A 24,373-nucleotide genomic window follows, 5' to 3' on the forward strand; every position below is an offset into this window, starting at 1 on the left:
ATGTTTTGTTTTGGTTCTAGTATCGTAACGATAGTAACAAAAACCAACCGAATGTTGATTTTTTAGTTCCGACACCGTAATGAACGTGACGGAAACCGACCGAATTCGCTTAGACTGACCACCTCAAGCTGGGATCGATAACAGTTGGGTTTGAACAACGATCGAGTTTTACTGACCGACGCACCCCATTGATCAACCTCAATATTTATTTTTTTTTATTTTCGGTACAATAAGACACGTAACCGAAACCGAACAAATTCTTGTCGACTTACCGTCTTAATGCTTGAGACCGATAACGCCTAGGTTTTACTACCACCCGAATTTTACCAACCTGTCCCGACGAACACTAGTTAATAATAAATATTACATTAAAGCAAAATATTGACAAGTACAAGAACCTACAAAGAAGAGGAATGCAAATAAAAATTGAATATTAGAAATACACATATATCCGGTAAGCAATAACAACTATTTGATCTCTTTCTTTCATGCTAACACTTTTTTTAGTTTTCTCTTTAGCCTTCTACCATTTAGACCAACACGCATCATGTGCTATAGGTCATTTTTCATCATTTGTTGCGTTGGCGTCACCTCAAATTTTCCTATATCATTCAACCTCACCACTCTACGCCCATCATTCACTCTACGCCTTCCTTGCGATGCGCGCATATAATGTATATGTGTGTGGGCCATCGGGTGTGCAAAAGTGAAATTGCACTAATTTTGACGTTATTTAACTAGTTCCGTGAAAATAACGTTAAAAGTGACGGAAGGTTAATCAGAGATCATAGCGTTACATGCAGCAATCGGCGGGGGGTCCCGATGGTTGAGTGTTATATGCCTTATGTCCAAGACTTGATGCAAAACTACCATCGAGCCGGAGGTCTCATTGGAAGCAGTCTCTCTATTCCTACGGGATAGAAGTAAGGATGTCTACATTTTACTCTCCTCAGACCCTACCATAACTTTGCTATTGATGGGATTTACTGATGATAACGATGATGATGATGATGAATTCAACCTCACCACTCAAACCCTGCTATAATCCATTCTTCATCTTTTTTTAAAGGCGATTTGACCTTGACCAAAAAAGTTAACCATGCTAAAAAACCATTACACAAGTTTACCAGTGAGTAAAAAAAAGGTCTGCAATGAAGTCGAAAAGTAAACTGTAACAAAATATTTCGGTTAAAATGTCTTTGAGAAGTTGATTTTAGGTAGGGGCGTTAACGCTTTGGTTTAAAACCGTCTCATTGGCTCATTGGTTTAATTCTGCATGTTTTTTTAATTTGTTTAGGCCGACCGGTGTTTTAACTTCTAACCATATCAAACGGTTCGGTTAACGGTTTAGACTCGAACCAGACAGGAAAAAAACGAACCAGGCCATAAATTAAGGAATTACCTATATTTACTCAATTAATTTAAAACATTGTTAAGTAACCTTTATAGTAATATCCATATCGATAGAAAATGAAATATAATATAATGCATAAGATCTAGGATCATTCCAGTTTACAACTATACAGAACTTGATGCCATTGGAAAATAATGGTATTTTAATGACAAAAAACCGTTACTAACGATTAAACCTAAAAATCGGACCGTAAACACCTGTTTATATGTTACATTACTATAAACAATGGAGCCTAAGAAGCAACTAAATTTCCGGAAAAGAAAATAAAACTTACCGTAATATTTATACTTAAAATACAAATTGAGAGCGGAAGCGAAATATTTATATACTTATGTTTGCAGCCTGTCACTTACCTAGGAGGAACATGCACCATGTTTCTCTGCAAAATTGAGGATAGTAATGTATTAAAATATATAACAAATAAAAATATCATTCCTGTAACACCTTTGGCGAAACAATAATATACTCAACTGATAAAATTAGAAAAAATAAAAAATAAAATAATGATTGCTAAAATTCACCTCATAAGCCCAAAGCAATTTGTTTTTGTCACGACATGTGATTTGTATCAACTTATTGTTGGGTAATACTTGTCCTAAACATCAACCAATGATGAAAACACATATTACACCACCAACAACGTATAGTAAGATAATTTTATAAAGAGTTATTTGTGTTAAATTTTAACGCATATGCCAATACAATCTGTCCTCTTTTGACATTAACTGGTTCATTAGCAAGCAAGCACACTTTCAAAATGATCAAGATGCTCTTTAGCTTGACAAGATCCAAAATCAATATATGCATCTTCATAACACCACACCATTGATGTATCTTTCATATCAACCATCCGCTGTCTCCGCGTAAAGTTTCACAACCGGATGAGCATTCTGCTTCCACCCTGAATCTTCCACTTGCACACACGTTTCCCATTCATCTCTTTTCAACCTGAAAAAACCACCAACATTATGACCATTTGATGAATAGGTTCACGTTTTGTTAGAAAGAAGTTTTTGCTTAAAATTGTAGAAGTGAAATTAACATATTGATGTGTCTTAGTTTTTTTATGCCATGGTGTTATATGCAGTGGATGATCCAGAAAATTTTCTCACATGGGTCGGAAATTTTTTTAAGTCGGTACTCAGTTATATAAATTTTTTTGGTCCGGTTTGGTTGTTCAGGTCGGGTCAAATCAATATATAAACTTTTTTTGGGTCCAGTTTGGTTGTTTTAGTCGGGTCAAATAGGGTCGGGTCAAATAAAAAAAATAATAAACGAAATATCTACAACCAAAAAACAATACGTGAAACGTCATTATAAATGTATAATTAAAATACAACTATCAGACTTCAGGTGCATACAACTATCGCTTATATTTTCATCACTCATTTGATTACGCATATCAGAACATAAATGGAGATCACAATTCGCTAGGTCCCAAAAGTTCGGTATGAGAGAAGATAGGCTCATTTCATATCGTTTTAGTACAATGTACCGTATAATATGGTTCAATGTAATTAAATTAATAAAAAAAATAAGTGGTTAAACTACTCTTTTATTTTTATCATTAAATATTAGGGGGTGTTTGGGATTCCTTATTTTACCTCCTTATAACTTTTCATTAAGTTAATAAATTACAACAGTGTAACTTATGAAACTTTACCTCTCACAATATAAGCAATTCCAAACACCTTATTACTTTTTAAAAAGTTATTAAGTTATAAGTTGGTAAAAATAAGCAATCCCAAATACCCCCTTAATATATACTTTTCACTAATAAGGTTGAGTTAAAACTTAAAACTACCTAGAACTCCTAATTAATATACCTTTGAGTGTGATAGTTAAATAGTGTCTGTAAATTGTGATGGGCCTATTATTTTTTACTGGGCAATACTTACCAACTAAAAGCCCATTATATTGATATTAAATTATTAGGTTACTTTAACATCTTCATCATCAACGTCCCACTCTCACAGTCTCACCCATGTTCAGTTGTACAACGCCGCTGCACCACCGTGACCGGAAAAAACAGCTAACCATCTTTCAGGAATTATATTTGGTTTGGGTTCTTGGAAATTTCATAGGAGTCGGTGTCAAAATTTCACAGTGGTCGGTTAGGATTTTAACACTACAATAACACTATTTATTTTTTCTTCACAGGGGTCGGCCGACCCCCCTACAGCATATAACCTGACCCAAAAACTTTTTTGACGCAATGCCGAAAGTTTAAAACAATGTGTGTTAATTAGGTGAAGCGTATATGCTGACCCAAAAACTTATGTTGATTAAGCGAATGGATGAGTTGGTAATGTGTTGACTTTTGTTGACCATATTGTCAGCGTATGAATCATACGATGATGATCCTAAGCGAATGGGACTTCATTCCCTGCTTAGGTGAAGCGTATGAGACAGAAGCTTTCAATAAGCGAAGGACCCTTTCGCTTGTAAGCGAATGAGGGTAATATGGTCATTTTTTATTGTTTTCAAGTGCTAATCATCTCGTTATATACAATAGAAGTGTTGTTCGTATTTCACATTTTATATGGTTAAAATAATAACTCAAAAGATTTTATTGATGTTCCATTAAACCAGCAACTAAACTAAATAACACAGGACACATGGATACATAAGAAAAGAACCAAATGATCACACCAGACTTTATAGTTTGGTTCATTCAGATCTGAATGAGTCAGGTCTGAAATAACCTCTGTCCTATTCAGCAACAACAACAAATTTGAATGATTCAGACATAATTTTAACCATTCAAATGTTTTTCTGTTTGGAACCAAACAGTCTGAAGTCTGAATGAATCATCTGAATGGTTTCATTCAGATGTAAAGAAACAACCCTTAGCCTTTTAGGTCTTTTTAATAAATAATTTCATTCCAAAACCATAAGCAAATGCATACAAACTTAACCTCAGACTCGCATTCTCATAACAACATGACCACATATATATAAAACTAAGAGAAACAGAACATTCGTCAAGAACTTCAAGAATCAACTTATTCAGTCTTGATCGAGTTCGCCACATCGATCACAAACCGATACCTCACATCAGATTTCAGCAACCTCTCCATAGCTGTGTTCACATAGTCTATTGGTATAATCTCTATATCTGCAGTTATCCCATGCTCGGCTGCAAAATCAAGCATCTCTTGAGTCTCTTTTATTCCACCAATATTACTACCCGCAACAAGCTTCCTCCCTGTTAAAACCAAATATAATTTAGTCCACCATTTTACCAAATTTCATCAGCTGGTAAAAGCATAATTTAATCGCCGAAATTGTTACCTCCGATCAAAGAAAATGCTGCTATTTCGAGCGGTTTAACAGGTATTCCAACAAGAACAAGCTTTCCATGTGGTTTAAGTGTACTAAGCAACGGTGGAATCGGATGATCTGCAGACACCGTATCGATAATCCCATCAAGTGTACCCCTAACAGCCTATTAACACAATCAAACAAAACCCAAATCAAAACCCAAAACTTAGTTAACAAATCAAGAATCATTAACCATCTATTACCTGCATCTGTTGTTCGTCTTTGCTGATTATAAAATGGTCAGCTTTAAGTCCTTCAATTGCTTCTTTCTCCTTAGCAGCAGTAGTACTGAAAACAGTAACCTCAGCACCAAAAGCCTTAGCCATCTTGACCGCAACATGACCAAGTCCACCGAGCCCAACCACACCCACTTTGGTACCAGGCTTGTCTAGCCCAAAGTACTTGAGTGGGCTGTAGGTTGTGATTCCGGCGCACAACAAAGGTGCACCGGAATCAAGTGGCAAATTCTCGGGCCAATGGAGGACAAAATGCTCATCTGTAACCATGTGATCAGAGTAGCCACCGTATGTGCGTGTACCATCAAAGTTAACGGCACCGTAAGTGCCAACCTGTTTAGGGCAATATTGTTCATAGTTATCAGTACAGCTTTGGCATGATTTGCATGATCCCACCAAGCATCCAACCCCAACTTTATCACCAATTTTGAATTTCTCCACTTTGTTGCCTACTTCAGTCACCACACCAACAATTTCATGCCTACATTATATAAATGAAAATACAAATTTAACACAAAAAGTTTTTATGTTTCAAATTTTGCAGAACCAAAATCAGTATGATTCAAATAAATTCTATATTAGTTATTCGGTTAGGATTACAAGTTTACAACTCCCAAATAAACCTCTATATTGGAAAACCGAATAACTGAATCTCTTAATTGATATACATAGTTTATTCGGTTAACCAAAAACCAAACTGAATAACTAAATATTAATTCTGTACCACTACAACCCGAGCTGAATAATCGAATAAGACTTTGGTTTAGTTTTTCTCAGTATAATTCAGTCCAAATTAGTTTTCAGTATAATCGGTCTCAGACAGAATAACTAAATTCAATCCCAAAACTAGCTATTCGTTTATCGTTAAAACCCAAAAAATCAATTCCCAAACTGGTTAACCGAAAGTCCGAAACTCTTAATTGGTTATTTGCTTAACAAAATTCATCATTTTATAAAATTGTAAAAGCCATAATTAAACCGAAAACCAAACTGAAATGAAACAAAATTTAGTATACTTAAGACCCCACACCAAATAATTTAATAAGAATTCGGTTCAGTTTGATTTTCTATTTAATCAGTTTCAAACCGAATAATCAACACCCCTACTCCCAACTACACCCTGATATATCAAAAACCCCTCATATATGATAAAATCATTTCTAACCAAAAGTGTAAGAAGAAAACAATACCCTGGAGTAACTGGGTACTTAGTGATCCCCCATTCATTCTTGACAAAGTGAAGATCAGAGTGACATATTCCACAGTAAAGAACTTTGAACCTCACATCTTTCTCACCAGTAGCCCTGTAAATATTTAACAATATTTATGAACAATATGAATTAAAATAAACTAAGCAACAAACGAATGAAGAATATATACCTTCTGGAAAAGGTGAGAGGAGAAAGTGATCCGCTGGTGTCACGAGCAGCATAACCGTAGGCTTTGATCGGATGCTCGGTTTCCGGTGAGGTGGTCATTGTTGGAAAGAGTTGTGTATGATTAAAATGATGGTTTAAGAGTGGATATAAATAGGCCAACTGCCAACTACGTAAGCAATGGCATATGAGTGATGCTAGTTATTTCCGAGCGTTCATATTAAAATCATCCAACCCTTTGAATTTTGTGCATATCATTTTTGTTGGACGGTCAACCGACATTGATTACGTGATTGGTTGAAACACCAAGTATATATTCTTCTTTCTTAAATGGTATGGTTTTACTTTTTATTGAAAAGATATATTATTGGAATTTATTTTACTGATTTATTTCCTTGTATTTATCGTTTTAGTTAAAATAATTTATTTTACTTTTGTACGTTTTTACACAACATTTTAAATAATATTAGTGTAATATTTGTAAAACGCAGATTGCATTGTTTGGAAGGTTGAAATACAAGACAGATGTTTGTTTGTTTGTCAAAAAGAAATACAAGACAGATGACTTTGATTATTATTTCTTATTAACCAAAATTTTAATAAAGTGAAAGGTTTTTGATGAGATGTATTTCATTGCACCTTTATTCGTGGTTGACTATTTTGGTAAGCTTCAATATACATTTGTGTTTCCACGTGATATCCCTTTCTAGAAAGGGTCAAGCAAAGGTAAATCAAATGAGAAATATGGTGAAATTTTGGAATAATAAAAATGCTCTAGAGGTTCAATGGCATATTCACGACAAGGGCTAAGCGCAAGATCGAATAAATTCCTTAGGTGTGAGCAGAATCGGAAGTCTCTCAGGAAACATGCTCTGAAAGAAATCTCATATTGTAACAAGTACTAGTTATGAGTTTCACGACAAATAGTTAAATTCACTATAAACTCAACCTATTGAAGCCCTATAAATGCATTTCATAATATCTTATTCTCTGTTAAAGTGTGGATACACTTTTGCGTTCGTTACGCATCAAACCAAGTGGTTATCAAATGTGTGGCATGACGTATTAAGATGTCATACATTGTCACAAACGTAGGTTGATAAAACGCCCACAAAAATTACAAGGGCGGTTGCTATGACGGTATTTGGAAACACTTTGTTAACAAAGGATGTGTTGATAACACTAATCGTACCTATTGACACATTGAGATCAATGCATCATATTAAGTTCTCACTTTACAAGAAATATGTTTATCTTGATAATATATTTATGATTGGGGTCGGTGAATCTTGGAAGTAAGGAAGCCTAAGCCATATGTTGGAGGCGGCCAACTAGACTACCGGGTGTGGTTCATTCCCCCCCCCCCCCACCCCCACTGGTCCTACGTGGATAGTCTATCACTCAAGGGTAGGTGAGGAATATCGTGCCCCCATTCTACCCTCATGCATGACTCCAAATGACCACGTCATACAGGCCATTCCAACCTACTTAATTCTCTGTTTTTTGTAATTTGTGTTTTTCATTAATTCAGTAATAAACGATAAAGAGTCGGTCAAAACTCGAATGTTTTCTCGGTTTTCAAGTGCTCCCTGAGTTAGCAAGCAGTGATAGATTACAATTCTGTTTTCTATAAAAAAATTCTTGCGATTTTGATATGGATGTATAATTTGGAGAATCTCTTTACACTCATTCAATTCCTCCTAACCTCTTCCACTAAACTTTGTCCTTAATAAAAGTTATCTCCAAACGTCGTCGCATCATACACCCACTTGTAGAGGATATAATCTCAAAAATCTCATACTCAATATATAGTCATCCACTTATCCAGCCAAAAGTATACATATGAAACATTCCACATCCTTCTCATGTCCATACAACCAATGACCCATTTTATCATATTTTGACCACCACCAATGTGTATATTTGACAAAAATATCTTCAAAATAGAAAAGAAAAAGAAAAAAAAACCATTGAAGGCATAACAAATCAGATTTTGAAACATAACCACTTGGGCACCTCTAAGCATGCACCAAGGTAGTTTCGACGAAACATCATGCAATAGTGTTTGGCACTTTGAGTAAGGTACTTTGAGTCAGGGTAGTCTGATAAGTAGAGCTTTGGTGGAATTTGAATGAGTGTAAGGAGATTCTCCAAATTATACTTACTTTCCAAACTTGTAACGAGTTTTCGATAGAGAATAATCTGTCATGTATATGAAATCGCAAAGGCTGGGGTTCTCACACGAGTTTTGGTTAAAGCATACATATGCATATATGTACGATGATATTACCGAGTGAACTTTGAAGATTCTAACAAGTTCAGTTTGTAGCAAGGATTGAACCTGAGTCTATATTGATAAACCCATGCTTTCTACCACTACACCACATTGAAAAGGACCTAAGGCTTCCTTACTTTCAAGATTAATTGGCTTCAACCATACTGATATATCAAAATAAATATACTTCTCGTCAAGTGAGAGGTTAATATGATGCCTCAACCTAAGATGGTCGATAAGTACAACGAGCGCTACCAACACATCCTTAATTTGTTAACAAGGTGTTATCGAGTAACATTATAGTAACGGCCCTCGTGATTGTTAAGGACGCCGCATCCACCTACGATTGTGGGTACATAGTTCTTCGTTGATCGTGTTGATTTTGTCTCGCTTATAAAAGAGACCTCAAACACACAAAACAAAGTATTAATCCCATGGCATCCATCTTAGGGTGTTCATGAGTTGCAAGCCAATTAAATCGAAAATAAAACTAAATCAAAATTGGTTAAAGCATAAACAAATTACATATTTGTTTTTCGACCGAAACCGAACTGCGAAATATTTTTTTTTTTGGTTTGGTTATTGGTTTCGGAAATCCGAATTTGGTTCGTATTACGAATTAGATTTTTGGTATTTTTTTGGGTTGGTTATTGGTTTCAGAAATCTGAATTTTGTTCATACTAAGAATTAGATTTTTGGGTATTCGGTCGAAAACTAAACTGAATCAAATTTGATTTTGAACTTCCTGAATTCTGGTTCGATTCAGTTTGATGAACACCCAATTTGAGATAAAAACACACATAAAAGTACATACATACACTTTAACCAGATATTGTCAATGTTTTCATAACCGGACCGGACACCGAACCGGATAGCCTACCGGTTCACCGGTTCAACCAGTCGGACCGGCCGAACAAATTTGGCAAAAAAATGACGGATCAAGCTTAAAAAATGATTTTTTCAAAAAAAAAATTTTTTTTTTTAGAAAACCGGTTCAACCGGTCCTGTTTTCCGGTTCAACCGGCTGAACCGGTTCGGACCGGCTGGTTCCCTGCCAGCCGAGCGAACTATGTGAACCGGACCGGTCGGTGGACCGAATCCCGGTCAGACCGGTTCGACCGGCCGGTCCGGTCCGGTTTCAACAACACTGGATATTGTTGAATAAATTTCTAGCCAAAATTTGTTGATATTTGTATTTAGTACTAGGATTTAGAACCCGCGTTTCGCGACGGGACTATTGAACCAAGCCAAAAAATAACATGTCAAAACGTAAAACCACGAACGCGCTGCAAGTTAACGTGAAATCATCATTTATCAGGTTACGATATCGGGACCAAACAAAATAAATAAACCTGTCAACGCCAAAATACAACAAATTATCATATGTAAAACCAAAAAACCCGGCATGTTACAGCTGCTAACTGATGCAAATTCTGTTAGTATCAACGACACCAACACAAATTCGTAAACATGAATTTGTAAGACACAAAACCATATTTTAAAGGCTCCGTATCAAACGTCGAAGCGTGGATATAAAAACATGTGATGACTAGATATTTTTAAATCATGATAAAAGTTTTAGGTACTGTAAGATCAACTATAAGAAATACGAAAACAAAGTTTTAAAAAAATAGTTTAACCGACAAATAAAACATGTAAAGTCAACACTTGTCCAAATTTAAAGTTTAAAATTTAGTTTGTTAAATTTTATAATTAGTTGAAAAAACAGTAAGGGGGAATAAAAACTAGATCTCTAATGTATTTTTAGAAAAGTTAAACAATATATAAATAATTAAATATAGATAATAAATATTTAGTAAAAGTTATTAATTAATAAGAAAATAAGATAAAATACAATAAAATTCTACACAATTGAATAGTAAATTGAATAGTATTTTTATATGTGTGTGTGTTTGGGGATCCTCTCTTTAATATATAATAATTTGTTGTCAAATTCAAAACTCGTACTACTAAAAATATGCGATCTCATTTGGCGGAGCTTCATGGGTGACTTATACTTTTTTTGAAAATTGTTCAGCAGGTCGTGCATAGTCAGGGCCGTCTCCGAGAATCCTTAAGAATTTGAGGGCTCGGGGCAAGGTAAAAAGGTTAGGCCCCAAAAATTTATGTACTCAATAACTTGTTATAAAAAATCAATATTACGAGGGTAATTGTGATATCAATAAACAAAACAACAGGTATTATGGCAAAGAATATCTAAACGAATAATGAGAGTCAAAACATTGTTTATTTAAAATTAAAGTATCTTTTTATTTTTTAAACGTATATAATAAAGTCTTAAAAGATGAATTAACAAAACATAAGACTCATAAAATTGGTCTAGCATGTGTTGTTAATGGATTGTATTTCTTTCTTGAACTATCATATGTTGTTAATGAATTGCATTTCTTTCTTGAACTTTGTATGTTTGGGTCTCGCTTGAAGCACCGTTTCTTTTTCGTTAATATTTGGCATTAAAAAAAACAAATAAAAAAAATAACATGCATTTATTTAAGTTTAAGGCGGAACTCAAATTTTAATGGTGGGCTTGCCTTTCAACCTTACACATATAACATCCAAAAAACTTAGTAAAAGTATATGTAGGAAAAGAGACTCGAACACTGACCTGCAACTTCATTAAATGGCTTGAAACCAACTGAACCAGCTGATATTTCGTGCTTTATATATGGATTTGATTTCTATATAATAAATTAAGAATTTTTTTATGGGCCCTAAAAAATGATGGGCCTTGGGCCATAGCCCTCCCCGTCCTCCTTATGGGCCGGGCCTGTGCACAGTAACTCAATAATGCTGAAGAATGTAACTTTATTTTCAGTAAATCGGTTTTGCCATTCAAAATGGGTGGCGACGCAGCTTGTTATCCGCTTACTGTCTCTTTATTATAATTAAATTCTTTTATTTGTTTTTATTTAATAGGGAAATAATAAGCCGTTAAAAAAAGGAAAACGTATGATTTGAACTTGCAATTTACTTTGTTATGAAGATGCCGTTAGATTAGGGCATTTGTTTTTTAGAAAAAATCCTCAATATTTCTAATTTACCTTTATACCTGGTCCTTTCTAGAAAGGAACATCACGTGGAAACACACATGCGTTAATAAAGTTTACAAATATATTCAACCTTAGCTTTGATGGTTTATGCATAGTATCAAGATATTTTCCACCATCGATAAAGCACAATCATAAATATATCAAGAGAATAAATATTTATTCAAATATAAATCTTTATTAGAAAGAACTTTTTATTCTTTTAAAACCTACTTGAAAGTCATCGTATTCCTTCCTTCATGTTCAAATAGATAAAATCTCGTAACTCACTAACTCAAAATCGACCTAGTTGTAAAATGAGCCGAGTTCAAGTTGACCCTATCTCAGCTTGGTTCGACTTGTAAAAATAAATACGTTATTTAAACCGTAAGTTATTTATCTAAAAGCATATGCACCAAAAACATAAAAGTAAGTTTCAACAAAAACCGTAAAGTTTTCAACAATTTTTGAAAGAAAATCATGTTCTTGACTTCTTTCTATACGGAAACAAACATCAAATTTGTATTTGACAACTCTATATTAACCAACCATGTTTCATGTTGGTTTGGTTGGCTCTCCCACGTTTAACATCCTCAATATGCTCCATTTTACATAATAAAGGGTTCAATAATTGGTAATATGAATACAAATAGTTGATAATATAAATTCACTTGTATGCAACAACAGCTTACGGGGTCCAGGTGCCCGTTGGCCTATTTATATCCACTCAACCCACCATTCCAATCCACAACTCTCTATAACAATGACCACCTCACCGGAATCCGAGCATCCGATCAAGTCCTTCGGTTATGCTGCACGCGACACCAGCGGATCACTTTCCCCTCTCACCTTCTCCAGAAGGTATATATTCTTCATACTTTTGTTGCTCAGTATATTATAATTCATGGTGTTCATAACTAATTTTTACAGGGTTACTGGCGAGAAAGATGTGAGGTTCAAAGTTCTTTATTGTGGAATATGTCACTCTGATCTTCACTTTGTCAAGAATGACTGGGGGATCACCAAGTACCCGGTTGTCCCAGGGTACAATTTACAGCTTGTTGTCTGTTTACCTTTTATTTTGATTTTTTTCAGTTAAAAGTTGATATTTTGAATGATCATCAAACACAAGACTTTTTTTTTAACACTAGTGAGTTTTGATATGTATTCATTTGCTAAGTTAGATCTTATCTTACACTGATAATCCGATTAATATTAACACCTTTGTGTGTGTAAAAGATTGTAAGTTGTATTGATTGTTGTAATTAAAGTTTACAAGATGATATATAGTGACGGTATCTACGTACATAATGTGTCCTCTTACTAATACAGGCATGAGATCGTGGGTGTTGTGACGGAAGTAGGCAGCAAAGTGGAGAGATTCAAAGTTGGGGATAACGTTGGGGTCGGATACTTGGTCGGATCATGCAGATCATGCGAAAGCTGTGCTATCGACTATGAACAATATTGCCCGAAGCAGATTACCACTTACGGATCCACCAATTTCGATGGTACACAGACACAAGGTGGGTACTCTGATCACATGGTTGCAGATGAGCATTTTTGTACTCCGTTGGCCGGAGAATTTGCCACTTGATTCCGGCGCACCTTTGCTGTGCGCCGGAATCACAACCTACAGCCCCCTTAGGTACTTTGGGCTAGACAAGCCTGGTACCAAAGTGGGTGTGGTTGGGCTTGGTGGGCTCGGCCATGTTGCGGTCAAGATGGCTAAGGCTTTCGGTGCTGAAGTTACTGTCTTCAGCACCAGTGCTGCTAAGAAGAAAGAAGCAATTGAAGGACTTAAAGCTGATCATTTTATAATCAGCAAAGACGAACAACAGATGCAGGTAACCGGTTAATGATTTTTGATTTGTTAACTAAGTTTTGGATTTTGATTTGGGTTTTGTATGATTGTGTTAATAGGCGGTTAGGGGTAAACTTGATGGGATCATCGATTCGGTGTCTGCAAATCATCCGATTGCACCACTGCTTAGTGCACTTAAACCACATGGAAAGCTTGTTGTTCTTGGAATACCTGATAAACCACTTGAAGTAGCAGCATTTTCTTTGATCGGGGGTAACAATTTTAACGATTAAATTCTCTTTTTGCAAGCTGATGAAATTTGGAAAAATGGTGGAATAAATTATATTTTGTTGTAACAGGGAGGAAGCTTTGTTGCGGGTAGTAATATTGGTGGAATAAAAGAGACTCAAGAGATGCTTGATTTTGCAGCAGAGCATGGTGTAACTGCGGATATAGAGAAAATACCGATAGACTATGTGAACACAGCCATGGAGAGGTTGTTGAAATCTGATGTGAGGTACCGGTTCGTGATCGATGTGGCGAACTCGATCAAGGGCTGAATAGGTTTATTCTTGAAGCAACTGATGAATGTTGTATTTGTATTAACCGTGTTATATATTTGTAACCATGTTATAAGTGAGATTATGAGGTTATGGTTGTACACTTGTATGCCCTTATTTATGGTTTTCGGAATGATATTGTTTGTTAAAAAAGGCTTAAAATATAAACTCTAATGTCAAACTAACAGGAGAAGGATTTCCAAATGTGAATGTCTAACGGAATACTTATAAAAATATATTTAGTTTTTTATGTTTAGTGGCGGGCACTACTAACCAAGACAATCCTAGTTCCCGTTAATTGACGGGTAGCTTGCATCCAAGCCTTGCCTTATAGGATTGTTGTGGTCATGCCCGAATGAACGTTAAGCACTTGCACAATACTTCAAGTTAGAGCTCCCGTTGCCAAGATCCTTGATTTTCCATGTTTTTTAGTCAAATGCGCGCTAACACGCTACAATCAACAAGTACTTTTTTTTCACTAGATGGTAGGTTGACTTCTTTAAGCTTCGCCCCTTCTTGAAAAAGAAAATAAAGTAAACGGGCAAATGTATGAATTTTAAACTAACAAACTAATCTTTTTAATATATTAAAGTTTTCAATTATTGCGACAACGACCACCAATACCACCTCCATTACCAGCCAGATGGGACAAGGCTGCATCGACGGATTAATTGTAGATCTACCTCTTATATTTGTTCACCTGTAATCAATCACCAGGGTGGCCCAATAGGGTAGGAATGGGCAAAAGTAATGATTCCTTATTTATTTTTGCTAGTAGCTTTTCTATAAAACAAACAATACAGATATTTTATTGAATGATTTAAGCATACAAAAATAATGGAAGATATAAGAAAGTGAATTCTTGTACGTTCTTATTCTAATGATAATGAACGAAAGCAGTAGCCATGGGAGGAGAACAATCATCCATACAGAGGTGATTCCCAAAATCAAGCATGACTAAGAGGGCAATGACTGGATTAACGCAAACCATTTTTTTCAGCAGCGTTTGAAACCACACAAATACCCGGGGTGAGCCTTCCGACTCCATTAACCCAAGAACACCATCAAAGAGGAAACCTAGCAATGTGGGAAACCCCCATCGAGTCAGGTTTCGAACTTGAGATCTTAAAATCCCAAGACATTGTACCAAAAGGCCAACCGCCTTAGCGCTAAACATGATGGCGACTTCAAGAAGCATGGAGATTGAGAAGCGACGGAGATGAAGGTCACTAAGTTGTCTTGGGTTGTGAACTTTAGCAATAAACTTGAAGTGGGGTTGAATGTAGAAGGACTTGATAGCCCAATGAATGATTGAATTACATAAAAGCCCGAAGCAAGAAATATGAAAAACAAACATAACATGAAATTAGATTAGTAAGACGTTTGGAATTATATTGAAAATGAGACTATATTTTTAACACTTTCGACTTTTATTAAAGATGGTGTTACTGGAGAAAAAAGGTAAATTTGGCCATATCTTTGGTGATGACTGTAGGGGTATGGTACTAAAACCGGTTCTACGCCCTAAATCTATTATGTTTGGCTTATTTTATTACATGGACTAATACAATGTTATTGGGCTGAGGGGGTTTTGTGGAGGTAACCCTAACTGGGCTAGGCCCATTAGGGTATCATGATGGTGGCCATGAGGCTCTCTATATAAGGAGGTCTCCACCTCCTTATTAGGGGGTCATGCTCAATAAGAGCCACCACCACTTTTTGTGTCTGTGAACAAGAGATCCTCATGATTTCTTAGCAGTCACCTCCACACCCCCGAAAAACCATTGCAGGTCTCAGGCAGCTGAAGAAGAGATCAAGACGTGGTTCGTTCATCTCAAAATCCGTGGAAACATCGTCAGGTATCAGGTCAGATTTTCATTTCGTGTTTCGACATTGGCGCCATCCGTGGGACGGCAACGAACTACCCTTCGATCTTCATCTCGGCTGTCAGATCTCTCCCAGGAAAAACCCAGATCTGGAAGTTTACAGAAAAAGGCTTCAATGCTTGTTCTATTAAAGCTCAAAAAGATCCATAGATCTAAAAGAGGCTTCCAGATCTGTGCAAAAAGAAACAGCCTGATTCGAATGATCAGGTCTCCGGATCTGTGATGGTTTTAAATCTGCTCCGAGCTTCAGATCTACCTAGATCTGATTTACAGATCTAGATCTAGATCACAGACCTGGATTTTAGGTCTAAAGTTGCAGGTCTGACTCTAAAATTGCAGATCCAGAAATTACCAGACTTCCGCCGCCATGTACGCGCGCCCGCGGATTCTCACTCCGCAGCCGTGCATGTGCCGCCGCGGAAACCACCATCTGGGTTTCGCGCAAGAGCCTCCGCCATGCACGCGCATTCACGAGTCACCACTCCATCGCCGTGCGATGCGCGCATCAGGCCTCGCGCCAAACTTCAAGGTTGGGAATCCTCATAATATCCCATATGGCTACGCGCCAAGGTTGGGAATCCTCATAATGTCCCATATGGCCACGCGCCAAACTTCAAGGTTGGGAATCCTCATAATATCCCATATGGCTACGCGCCAAACTTCAAGGTTGGGAATCCTCATAATATCCCATATGGCTACGCGCCAAGGTTGGGAATCCCCATAATGTCCCCATATGGCTACGCGCCAAATTTCAAGGTTGGGAATCCTCATAATATCCCATATGGCTACGCGCCAAGGTTGGGAATCCTCATAATGTCCCATATGGCTACGCGCCAAACTTCAAGGTTGGGAATCCTCATAATATCCCATATGGCTACGCGCCAAGGTTGGGAATCCTCATAATGTCCCATATGGCTACGTGCCAAACTTCAAGGTTGGGAATCCTCATAATATCCCATATGGCTACGCGCCAAACTTAAAGATTGGGAATCCTCATAATATCCCATATGGCTACGCGCCAAACTTAAGGGTTGGGAATCCTCATACTACATGCTCATGCACCACATATGCTCACGCATCACATATGCTCACGCATATTACACATGCTTACGCATCACATGCTCACACATATCACAGTCTACGCGCACGCGCATGCAACATCTGCGCGTGGCGCGGGACATAAAGCAGCTCATAAGACGCCTCGCGCGCAAGCTGTTATTATTCTTACAGCTCATAAGACGCCTCGCGCGCAAGCTGTTATTATTCTTACCGCTCGTAAGACGCCTCACGCGCAAGCTTTATTATTCACACAGCTCATAAGACGCCTCGCGCGCAGGCTGTTATTATTCTTATAGCTCGTAAGTCGCCTCACGCGCAAGCTTTTATTATTCACACAGCTCATAAGACGCCTCGCGCGCAGGCTGTTATTATTCTTATAGCTCGTAAGTCGCCTCACGCGCAGGCTTCATTATTCTTACAGCTCGTAAGACGCCTCGCGCGCAAGCTTTATTATTCTTATAGCTCGTAAGACGCCACGCGCGCAAGCTTTATTATTCACACAGCTCATAAGACGCCTCGCGCGCAGGCTGTTACTATTCTTATAACTCGTAAGTCGCCTCACGCGCAAGCTTTTATTATTCACACAGCTCATAAGACGCCTCGCGCGCAGGCTGTTATTATTCTTATAGCTCGTAAGTCGCCTCACGCGCAAGCTTCATTATTATTACAGCTCATAAGACGCCTCGCGCGCCAGCTTTATTATTCTTATAGCTCGTAAGCCGCCATGCGCGCAGGCTTCATTATTCTTATAGCTCGTAAGTCGCCTCACGCACAGGCTTCATTATTCTTACAGCTCGTAAGACGCCTCGCGCGCAAGCTTAATTATTCTTATAGCTCGTAAGACGCCACGCGCGCAAGCTTTATTATTCATACAGCTCATAAGACGCCTCGCGCGCAGGCTGTTACTATTCTTATAGCTCGTAAGTCGCCTCACGCGCAAGCTTTTATTATTCACACAGCTCATAAGACGCCTCGCGCGCAGGCTGTTATTATTCTTATAGCTCGTAAGTCGCCTCACGCGCAAGCTTCATTATTATTACAGCTCATAGGACGCCTCGCGCGCAAGCTTTATTATTCTTATAGCTCGTAAGACGCCACGCGCGCAAGCTTTATTATTCATACATCTCATAAGACGCCTCGCTCGCAGGCTGTTATTATTCTTATAGCTCGTAAGACGCCTCGCGCGCAAGCTTTATTATTCATATAGCTCGTAAGACGCCTCGCGCGCAAGCTTTATTATTCATACAGCTCATAAGACGCCTCGCGCGCCAGCTTTATTATCCTTATAGCTCGTAAGCCGCCATGCGCGCAGGCTTCATTATTCTTATAGCTCGTAAGTCGCCTTACGCGCGAGCTTCATTATTATTATAGCTCGTAAGCCGCAACTCGCGCAGGCTCCACTATTATTATAGCTCATAAGTCGCCTCGCGCGCCAGCTTTATTATTCTTATAGCTCGTAAGCCGCCATGCGCGCAGGCTTCATTATTCCTATAGCTCGTAAGTCACCTCGCGCGCAGGCTTTTATTACAACATGTCACCATCATGAAGAAAACCTCCCAAAACTCAAAAGACAATAAAGACAAGGCCAAAGAAAAGGGAAAAAACCGCCTCACACCTTATAAAGTCCAGCGCTCCACCTAGACGCTTGCGCGCTCAGGAGCAACGCTGGACTTGGGGGGCTTGTAGGGGTATGGTACTAAAACCCGGTTCTACGCCCTAAATCTATTATGTTTGGCTTATTTTATTACATGGGCTAATACAATGTTATTGGGCTGAGGGGGTTTTGTGGAGGTAACCCTAACTGGGCTAGGCCCATTAGGGTATCATGATGGTGGCCATGAGGCTCTCTATATAAGGAGGTCTCCACCTCCTTATTAGGGGGTCATGCTCAATAAGAGCCACCACCACTTTTTGTGTCTGTGAACAAGAGATCCTCAGGATTTCTTAGCAGTCACCTCCACACCCCCGAAAAACCATTGCAGGTCTCAGGCAGCTGAAGAAGAAGATCAAGACGTGGTTCGTTCATCTCAAAATCCGTGGAAACATCGTCATGTATCAGGTCAGATTTTCATTTCGTGTTTCGACAATGACCAACAGTGTGTTACCGGTCCAATATTAACCCCAAGTCCAATTTCAAGACAAAAAGAAATCTTTGTTACACTCACTAGTTCGTCTGGGTTAATCTCTCTTTCGTACTAGAGATTTTTAATGATCCCACACACATTACTTCATTGTATCTTTGGAGGAAATTTGTCAAGACCCGTGGCACCAAAGTCAAACGACCGAAGAGAGCGAAATTGCTTTAAGGATAGAGAGCATTCGCCTTGATGCAATAAGTAGTAAATAACACAAATTGGAAGTTGAAGTATAGAGAGCACACGCCTTATATTGTATAATACAGGCATGAGATCGTCACTGTGGTGACGAAAGTAGGTAGTAAAGTGGAGAAATTCAAAGTTGGGGGATAACGTTCGAATACTTGGTGAGATCATGCGAACCGTGCTATCGATTACAAACAATATTTCCCTAACCAGATTACTGCTTACTGATTCACCAATTTCGATAGTACACAAACACAAGGTGAGTACTAGAGATGAGATCGGGAACATACCGGTACCGACCGGTCCCGGTCCCAAAAATAGTGAATTCTTGGTACCGGTATCGAAATATTCGGTTCGGTACCAGTACGGGATCGGGACGGGTACCAGTATTGAATGCAAAAATTCGGGAAATACCAGCCCCGTACCGTATCGGTACTGGTACCGAAACTCAAAACTTTGGTATCGATTCGGTGCATACCAAATCGGTATCGACTTCGGTACCGGTCGTACCGATTTTGCTCTTCCCTAGTGAGTACTCTCATCACATGGTTGAAGATGAGCATTTTGTTCCCCGTTGGCCGGAGAATTTTCCACTTGATTCCGCCGCACCTTTGTTATGGCCGGAATCACAACCTACATCCCACTTGTTAAAGCAAATCCTAGCCAGATCGATTATAGGCTAAGATCTGATCTAACGGAGGAAGATATGAGTGATATTTGAGAGTAATATGAGTATGATAGTGAAACACATAGTTAAGAGTGTTTGTTTATTGATGTGAATCATAATGAGCATTGTTATAAGTATACAGGCTATTTAAAAGCACAATTCAACATCTACAATCGTACTATTATTCCTAATGGCCGACCATGTCCAAGGGCTGTCCTTTTCCAGCTGTGACCGTTATTCTTTTCTTTAGTGAGCAGATGATTTCCTTGTCTTTTTACTAATGATGCTTTGGCATTGGTGTAGATGTTGTTTCTGGGGGTGTTACCCCTGCAAGTCCCCATAGCCAGTCGATGCGAGGCTTTGGTCTTGGGTCGTTTGAATAATTAATATGAAGCTTCTTATTATTGGTTTTTGTGGGTCTTTCGACTTTTGTCCTTCTTGTAGGTTTCTCACTAATATCTCCAGCTCTATCGCTTAATATCTTCAACTGTTTTGCGGATCCGCCTGGAGGGTCGCTCTATAATGTCACGCGGTGTTGTTAGCTTGGTTATGCTTATTCAATGCTCTTGGCTTAATCATGTTGATGCGACCATGATGGCTTTGTTATGTTATTTGGGGTAGGGGTGTTCAAAAGTATTCGAATTCGAATACGTATCCGAACTAATAGAAAATCCGAATCTGAACTATTTGAAATTTCGGATATCTTAAAACTCGTATCGGATTCGGATAGCTATTTTGAGAATTTTCGGATAGTTCGGATATCCGAATTATCCAAAATACTAAATTTAACGTTTTTTAAATTATTTTTATATTTAATAATATGTAAGACTTTGGAAACCTAAACACAAACTTTATCAACTCTCTCACACTTCCAATTTTAAACATGCAAGTTCAACTCTCACCGTCAACTCTAGCTATCGAGCCGTCAATGTCGGAGGTCACCTCACAACCTGCCGCTTCTAGCCTGCTATATCGACTCTCTCTGCTACATATCGCCAACCTTGCTCCGTTTTTTATGTTAATGGCAGCTTGCAAGCTACTTTGAGAAGCTTCTTAAAACCCAATTCTTCTTTATTTCGAAGTCACTGAGTATGAAACTTCAAGATCTATTGATTGCGGTAAAGGCCCATACTGATTTTGATTTTTAATTCATTAAGTATTACTTTTACTTTGAGCTTCAAGATCTGTAATATATTATGGAAAAAATCCTTAAACAGATTTTGATAGTAAATTCATTAAATTATTGTGCATTATTTTCTATTCTTTTAATTTTTTTCTTCTTTTATGAATTCAGATATCCGAACAGATATTTGAATCCGATCCGAAATTTTGGATATCCGAACTTCGGATATCCGAAATTTCGGATACGGATTCGGATATCAGAATCCACTATTTTCGGATATCTGAAACTCAGGATATTCGATTTTGAACACCCCTAATTTGGGGTGTTACCCATACAAGTCTCCCATTTAGTCGATACGATTTGGATTCGTGTCGAATGACTTGTAAATTAATAAGTGTGATTTTGTGGATTCGTACCATTTGAAGTGGCCATCTATGGCTCAATTTTAGGGTTTTTACTGTCTTCTTGACATATGCGAGGTGAATAGCCCCCTCTTGGTCGATTCTTTGTATTGGAGTTTTGTCATTACATGTGCGATATTAACAATGTTATTCTTGGATTTGTATGACTTGATTTAGTCTTCCTATAAGCTAGAAGGTAGGGCTTTGTTTACACTATTACACTTTGTTTATAATTGCTTTGTTGATTAGCGTTTTTTACACAACTCGTCACTATGCCTTTGTTGATGTTTAATTTAGCTTTCTTGACTATTGCTTAGCTCCACCTTGCCTTGAATCTCCTTCGCATTACGCACATTGAAGTTCCTTGTCGTATATTGTACTGCCACATTCACACCTTTTAGGGTGTTACCTGTATGAAAGCGGACATAATAATGCGGCCTCTTGACTTATGCCTCTTTTTATTCTTCTTGTGTTGTGGAGGGCAGGGTTTTGATTTCATCTTCATAACAATTGTTAAAGCAAATACCTCCGGATAATACAACTCCAATGATACCTACTTTATCAGGGATTTAAGGTAGATGTGATAGAGAAGATGATGAGAGTTTTGAGAGAGAGCACACAGTTAAAGGTGTATGGTGATATTATTGAATAATATGATGGGCATTGTTACAAGCATACAGGCTAAATATAAGCATAATACAACATCTACAATCGTACTATACATCATCTGCAATTGTACTATTATTCCTAATAGTTGACCACGTCTAAGGACAATACTTTTCAAGCTGTAATCTATCTTCTTTCTTGTCATTATAAGGTAAATGTTTCTCTAGCTTCTTCTGTAACAATGCTTCACCATGGGTGCAGATGCCATTTCCAGGGTGTTACCCCTACAAGTCCCCCTAGTCAGTTAATGTGAGGCTTTGGTTTGTAGTCATATGACTAATTATTGTAAGGATTCTTGTTACTAGTTTTGTGGGTACTACGACTTATATCATTTTCTGAATGGTGATTTACAATGGACTATTTGCTTATATACAAACTAACATTACCTCTACAGGGTTGTCGCTAAAATCTCCAACTGTGTCACTTTTACCTCCAGCTGTCTTATAGATCCGCATGGAGGGTAGCTCTGTTATGTCGATGCGATGCCCTTGGCTTGATCATGTTGATGCAACGCTGCTGGCTTTGTTAAGTTATTTGGGGTGTTACCCCTACAAGTCCTCGAGTCAGTCGATACGACTCTTTGGATTTGTGTCGTCTGACTTGTAAATTAATAAGTGTGATTTTTTTGGATTCATTCCATTTAATTGATCGATCCGATAGCTTCTATGGCTCAATTTGAGGGTTTTTTTTAATTTGGCTTTATGGCTTCTTTAGCTGACCTATGCGAGGTGAGTAGCCCCCTTCTTGGTCGATTCTTTGTATTAGAGTGTTGTCATTACATGTGCGATATCAAAAATGCAATTCTTTGATTTGTACGACTTGATTTAGTCTTCCTATAGGCTAGAAATTGGGGCCCTGTTTACACTATTACACTTTTTTGATTAACTTCTTCAGCATAACTCGTCACGATGTCTTTTTCGATGCTTTATCTTACTTGGCTTTACGTAGATCCATTTTTCCTTGGTTCTCGTTCACACTACCCACTTTGAACTTGTCGTGTCTCCCTATGGATGTGGATGTAACGATGCGATTCTTTGACTCATGCCCTTTCTTATTCTTCTTGTATGTTCGAAGACAAAGCTTTGTTTATATGGTTATGCTTTTTTATTGGATGCTGTTATTTTGATTTTATCTTCTTCAACAGCTTTGTTAAATCTTTATTTTGATCTCTCTTTTCTAGTAACGTGTAGATTTGCTTTGCATTGTTACTCCAGACGAAGTTACTTATGTTAACCATTTTTACACCTTCTATCGACTCACTCATGCTGTTTATCGATATAAATTTTCAAAACACCTGGAACCTTGGTAAGAATGCCTCTTCTTCCTGGGTGACTATTATTTACCCTGAAGCCTTTACTTTTCCTTTGATAAATGTTTTAACTTTTTTGGTTTATTTGTTGCTTGTAGAAATGGGTCATTACTCTGTTTTCAGGTTTAAAACTTGGAATATGGGATATTCTTGCCTTAGTGGTGATAATTTTACTCCCTTTATTGATTAGACAAAGAACGCGGTTTTAAAAAACTTGGTCCAAAGTTATGAAGGAATAGTTGTGCACCTTTGTTCATGTAAGGAGCATATTTACTCTGTTGATCGCTTCTACTATGACCGTGCCTAATGTTGGCCCAACAGTGGCGACATTTTGCACGTTTCTTCCTAAATTACTCCTACTTTACCCCCTGGGTGATTTTCTAGTGAGCTCCTTTTTCTTTCAAACCAATTGCCGAAAAAGTAAGCGACTTGTTTTATTTTGATCCTAGTTTGGTTGAGCTTGTCGTGAATTCTTTAGAATATGTCATCTCTATGGCTCTGATCACTTTTGTTATCAAAGTGATATTTGGTAATTCTTTCAGCTTTCTGATCAGTTAGCATTGTTATCGAAATAAAATATACGGTGATGCTCTTCGGCTTTGTGATCTTTTAGCATCGACCTTTGAGATTACTTTTATTGGCTTAACTGACTCTATTAAAACTTCTATTCATATCTCCTTTGTTGACGGCGGGTTAGTAACAAGAGTAACATTATTACGCTTCTCGAAGATAAACAAGTGGCTAGCCCGAGAAAGATGATAAAAAGCCATAAAGAGCGATAAATTGGGGGGGTTTTGTAAAACAAACAGGATAAAACTTCGAAGTGAGGGATGAGAGCAATAGAAATGGGATGACATTGAGAAATATGAAGTTCGAAAAACATTACACACGAAGTAAGAACCTGC

General features: G+C 37.7%; 1 protein-coding gene and 1 pseudogene across 2 annotated transcripts; one reads left to right on the forward strand and one right to left on the reverse strand.

Moving 5' to 3' along the window:
• Positions 1-4,263: 4,263 nt before the first annotated feature.
• LOC143569433 (mannitol dehydrogenase-like) lies at positions 4,264-6,548 on the reverse strand. Its single transcript, XM_077055350.1, has 5 exons — positions 6,355-6,548; positions 6,165-6,278; positions 4,942-5,455; positions 4,709-4,862; positions 4,264-4,622 (listed from the first exon to the last, which is right to left on the reverse strand). Exons 1-5 carry the CDS (start codon positions 6,450-6,452, stop codon positions 4,420-4,422), a joined length of 1,083 nt encoding a protein of 360 aa, XP_076911465.1. The 5' UTR covers positions 6,453-6,548; the 3' UTR covers positions 4,264-4,419.
• Positions 6,549-12,229: 5,681 nt separating this feature from the next.
• LOC143569434 (8-hydroxygeraniol dehydrogenase-like) lies at positions 12,230-14,143 on the forward strand (annotated as a pseudogene). The gene is made up of 5 exons (XR_013141734.1): positions 12,230-12,533; positions 12,603-12,716; positions 13,005-13,519; positions 13,596-13,749; positions 13,840-14,143. The product of XR_013141734.1 is annotated as an 8-hydroxygeraniol dehydrogenase-like (transcript).
• The last annotated feature ends 10,230 nt before the right edge of the window (positions 14,144-24,373 follow it).

Source organism: Bidens hawaiensis, unplaced genomic scaffold (genome assembly GCF_021521415.1).
Source record: "Bidens hawaiensis isolate Kalapana, Puna unplaced genomic scaffold, B.hawaiensis_p1.1 tig00024480_1, whole genome shotgun sequence".
NCBI lineage: Eukaryota > Viridiplantae > Streptophyta > Magnoliopsida > Asterales > Asteraceae > Bidens > Bidens hawaiensis.

Bases quoted from the DNA above. Each gene is read 5' to 3' on its own strand.
- LOC143569433 (XM_077055350.1), bottom strand. From the start codon at position 6,452: ATGACCACCTCACCGGAAACCGAGCATCCGATCAAAGCCTACGGTTAT. The intron at 5,456-6,164 runs GTATTGTTTTCT...TATATAATGTAG, and splicing joins AAGTACCCAGTTACTCCAGG to GCATGAAATTGTTGGTGTGG. The intron at 4,623-4,708 runs GTAACAATTTCG...TGGTTTTAACAG, and splicing joins AGCATTTTCTTTGATCGGAG to GGAGGAAGCTTGTTGCGGGT.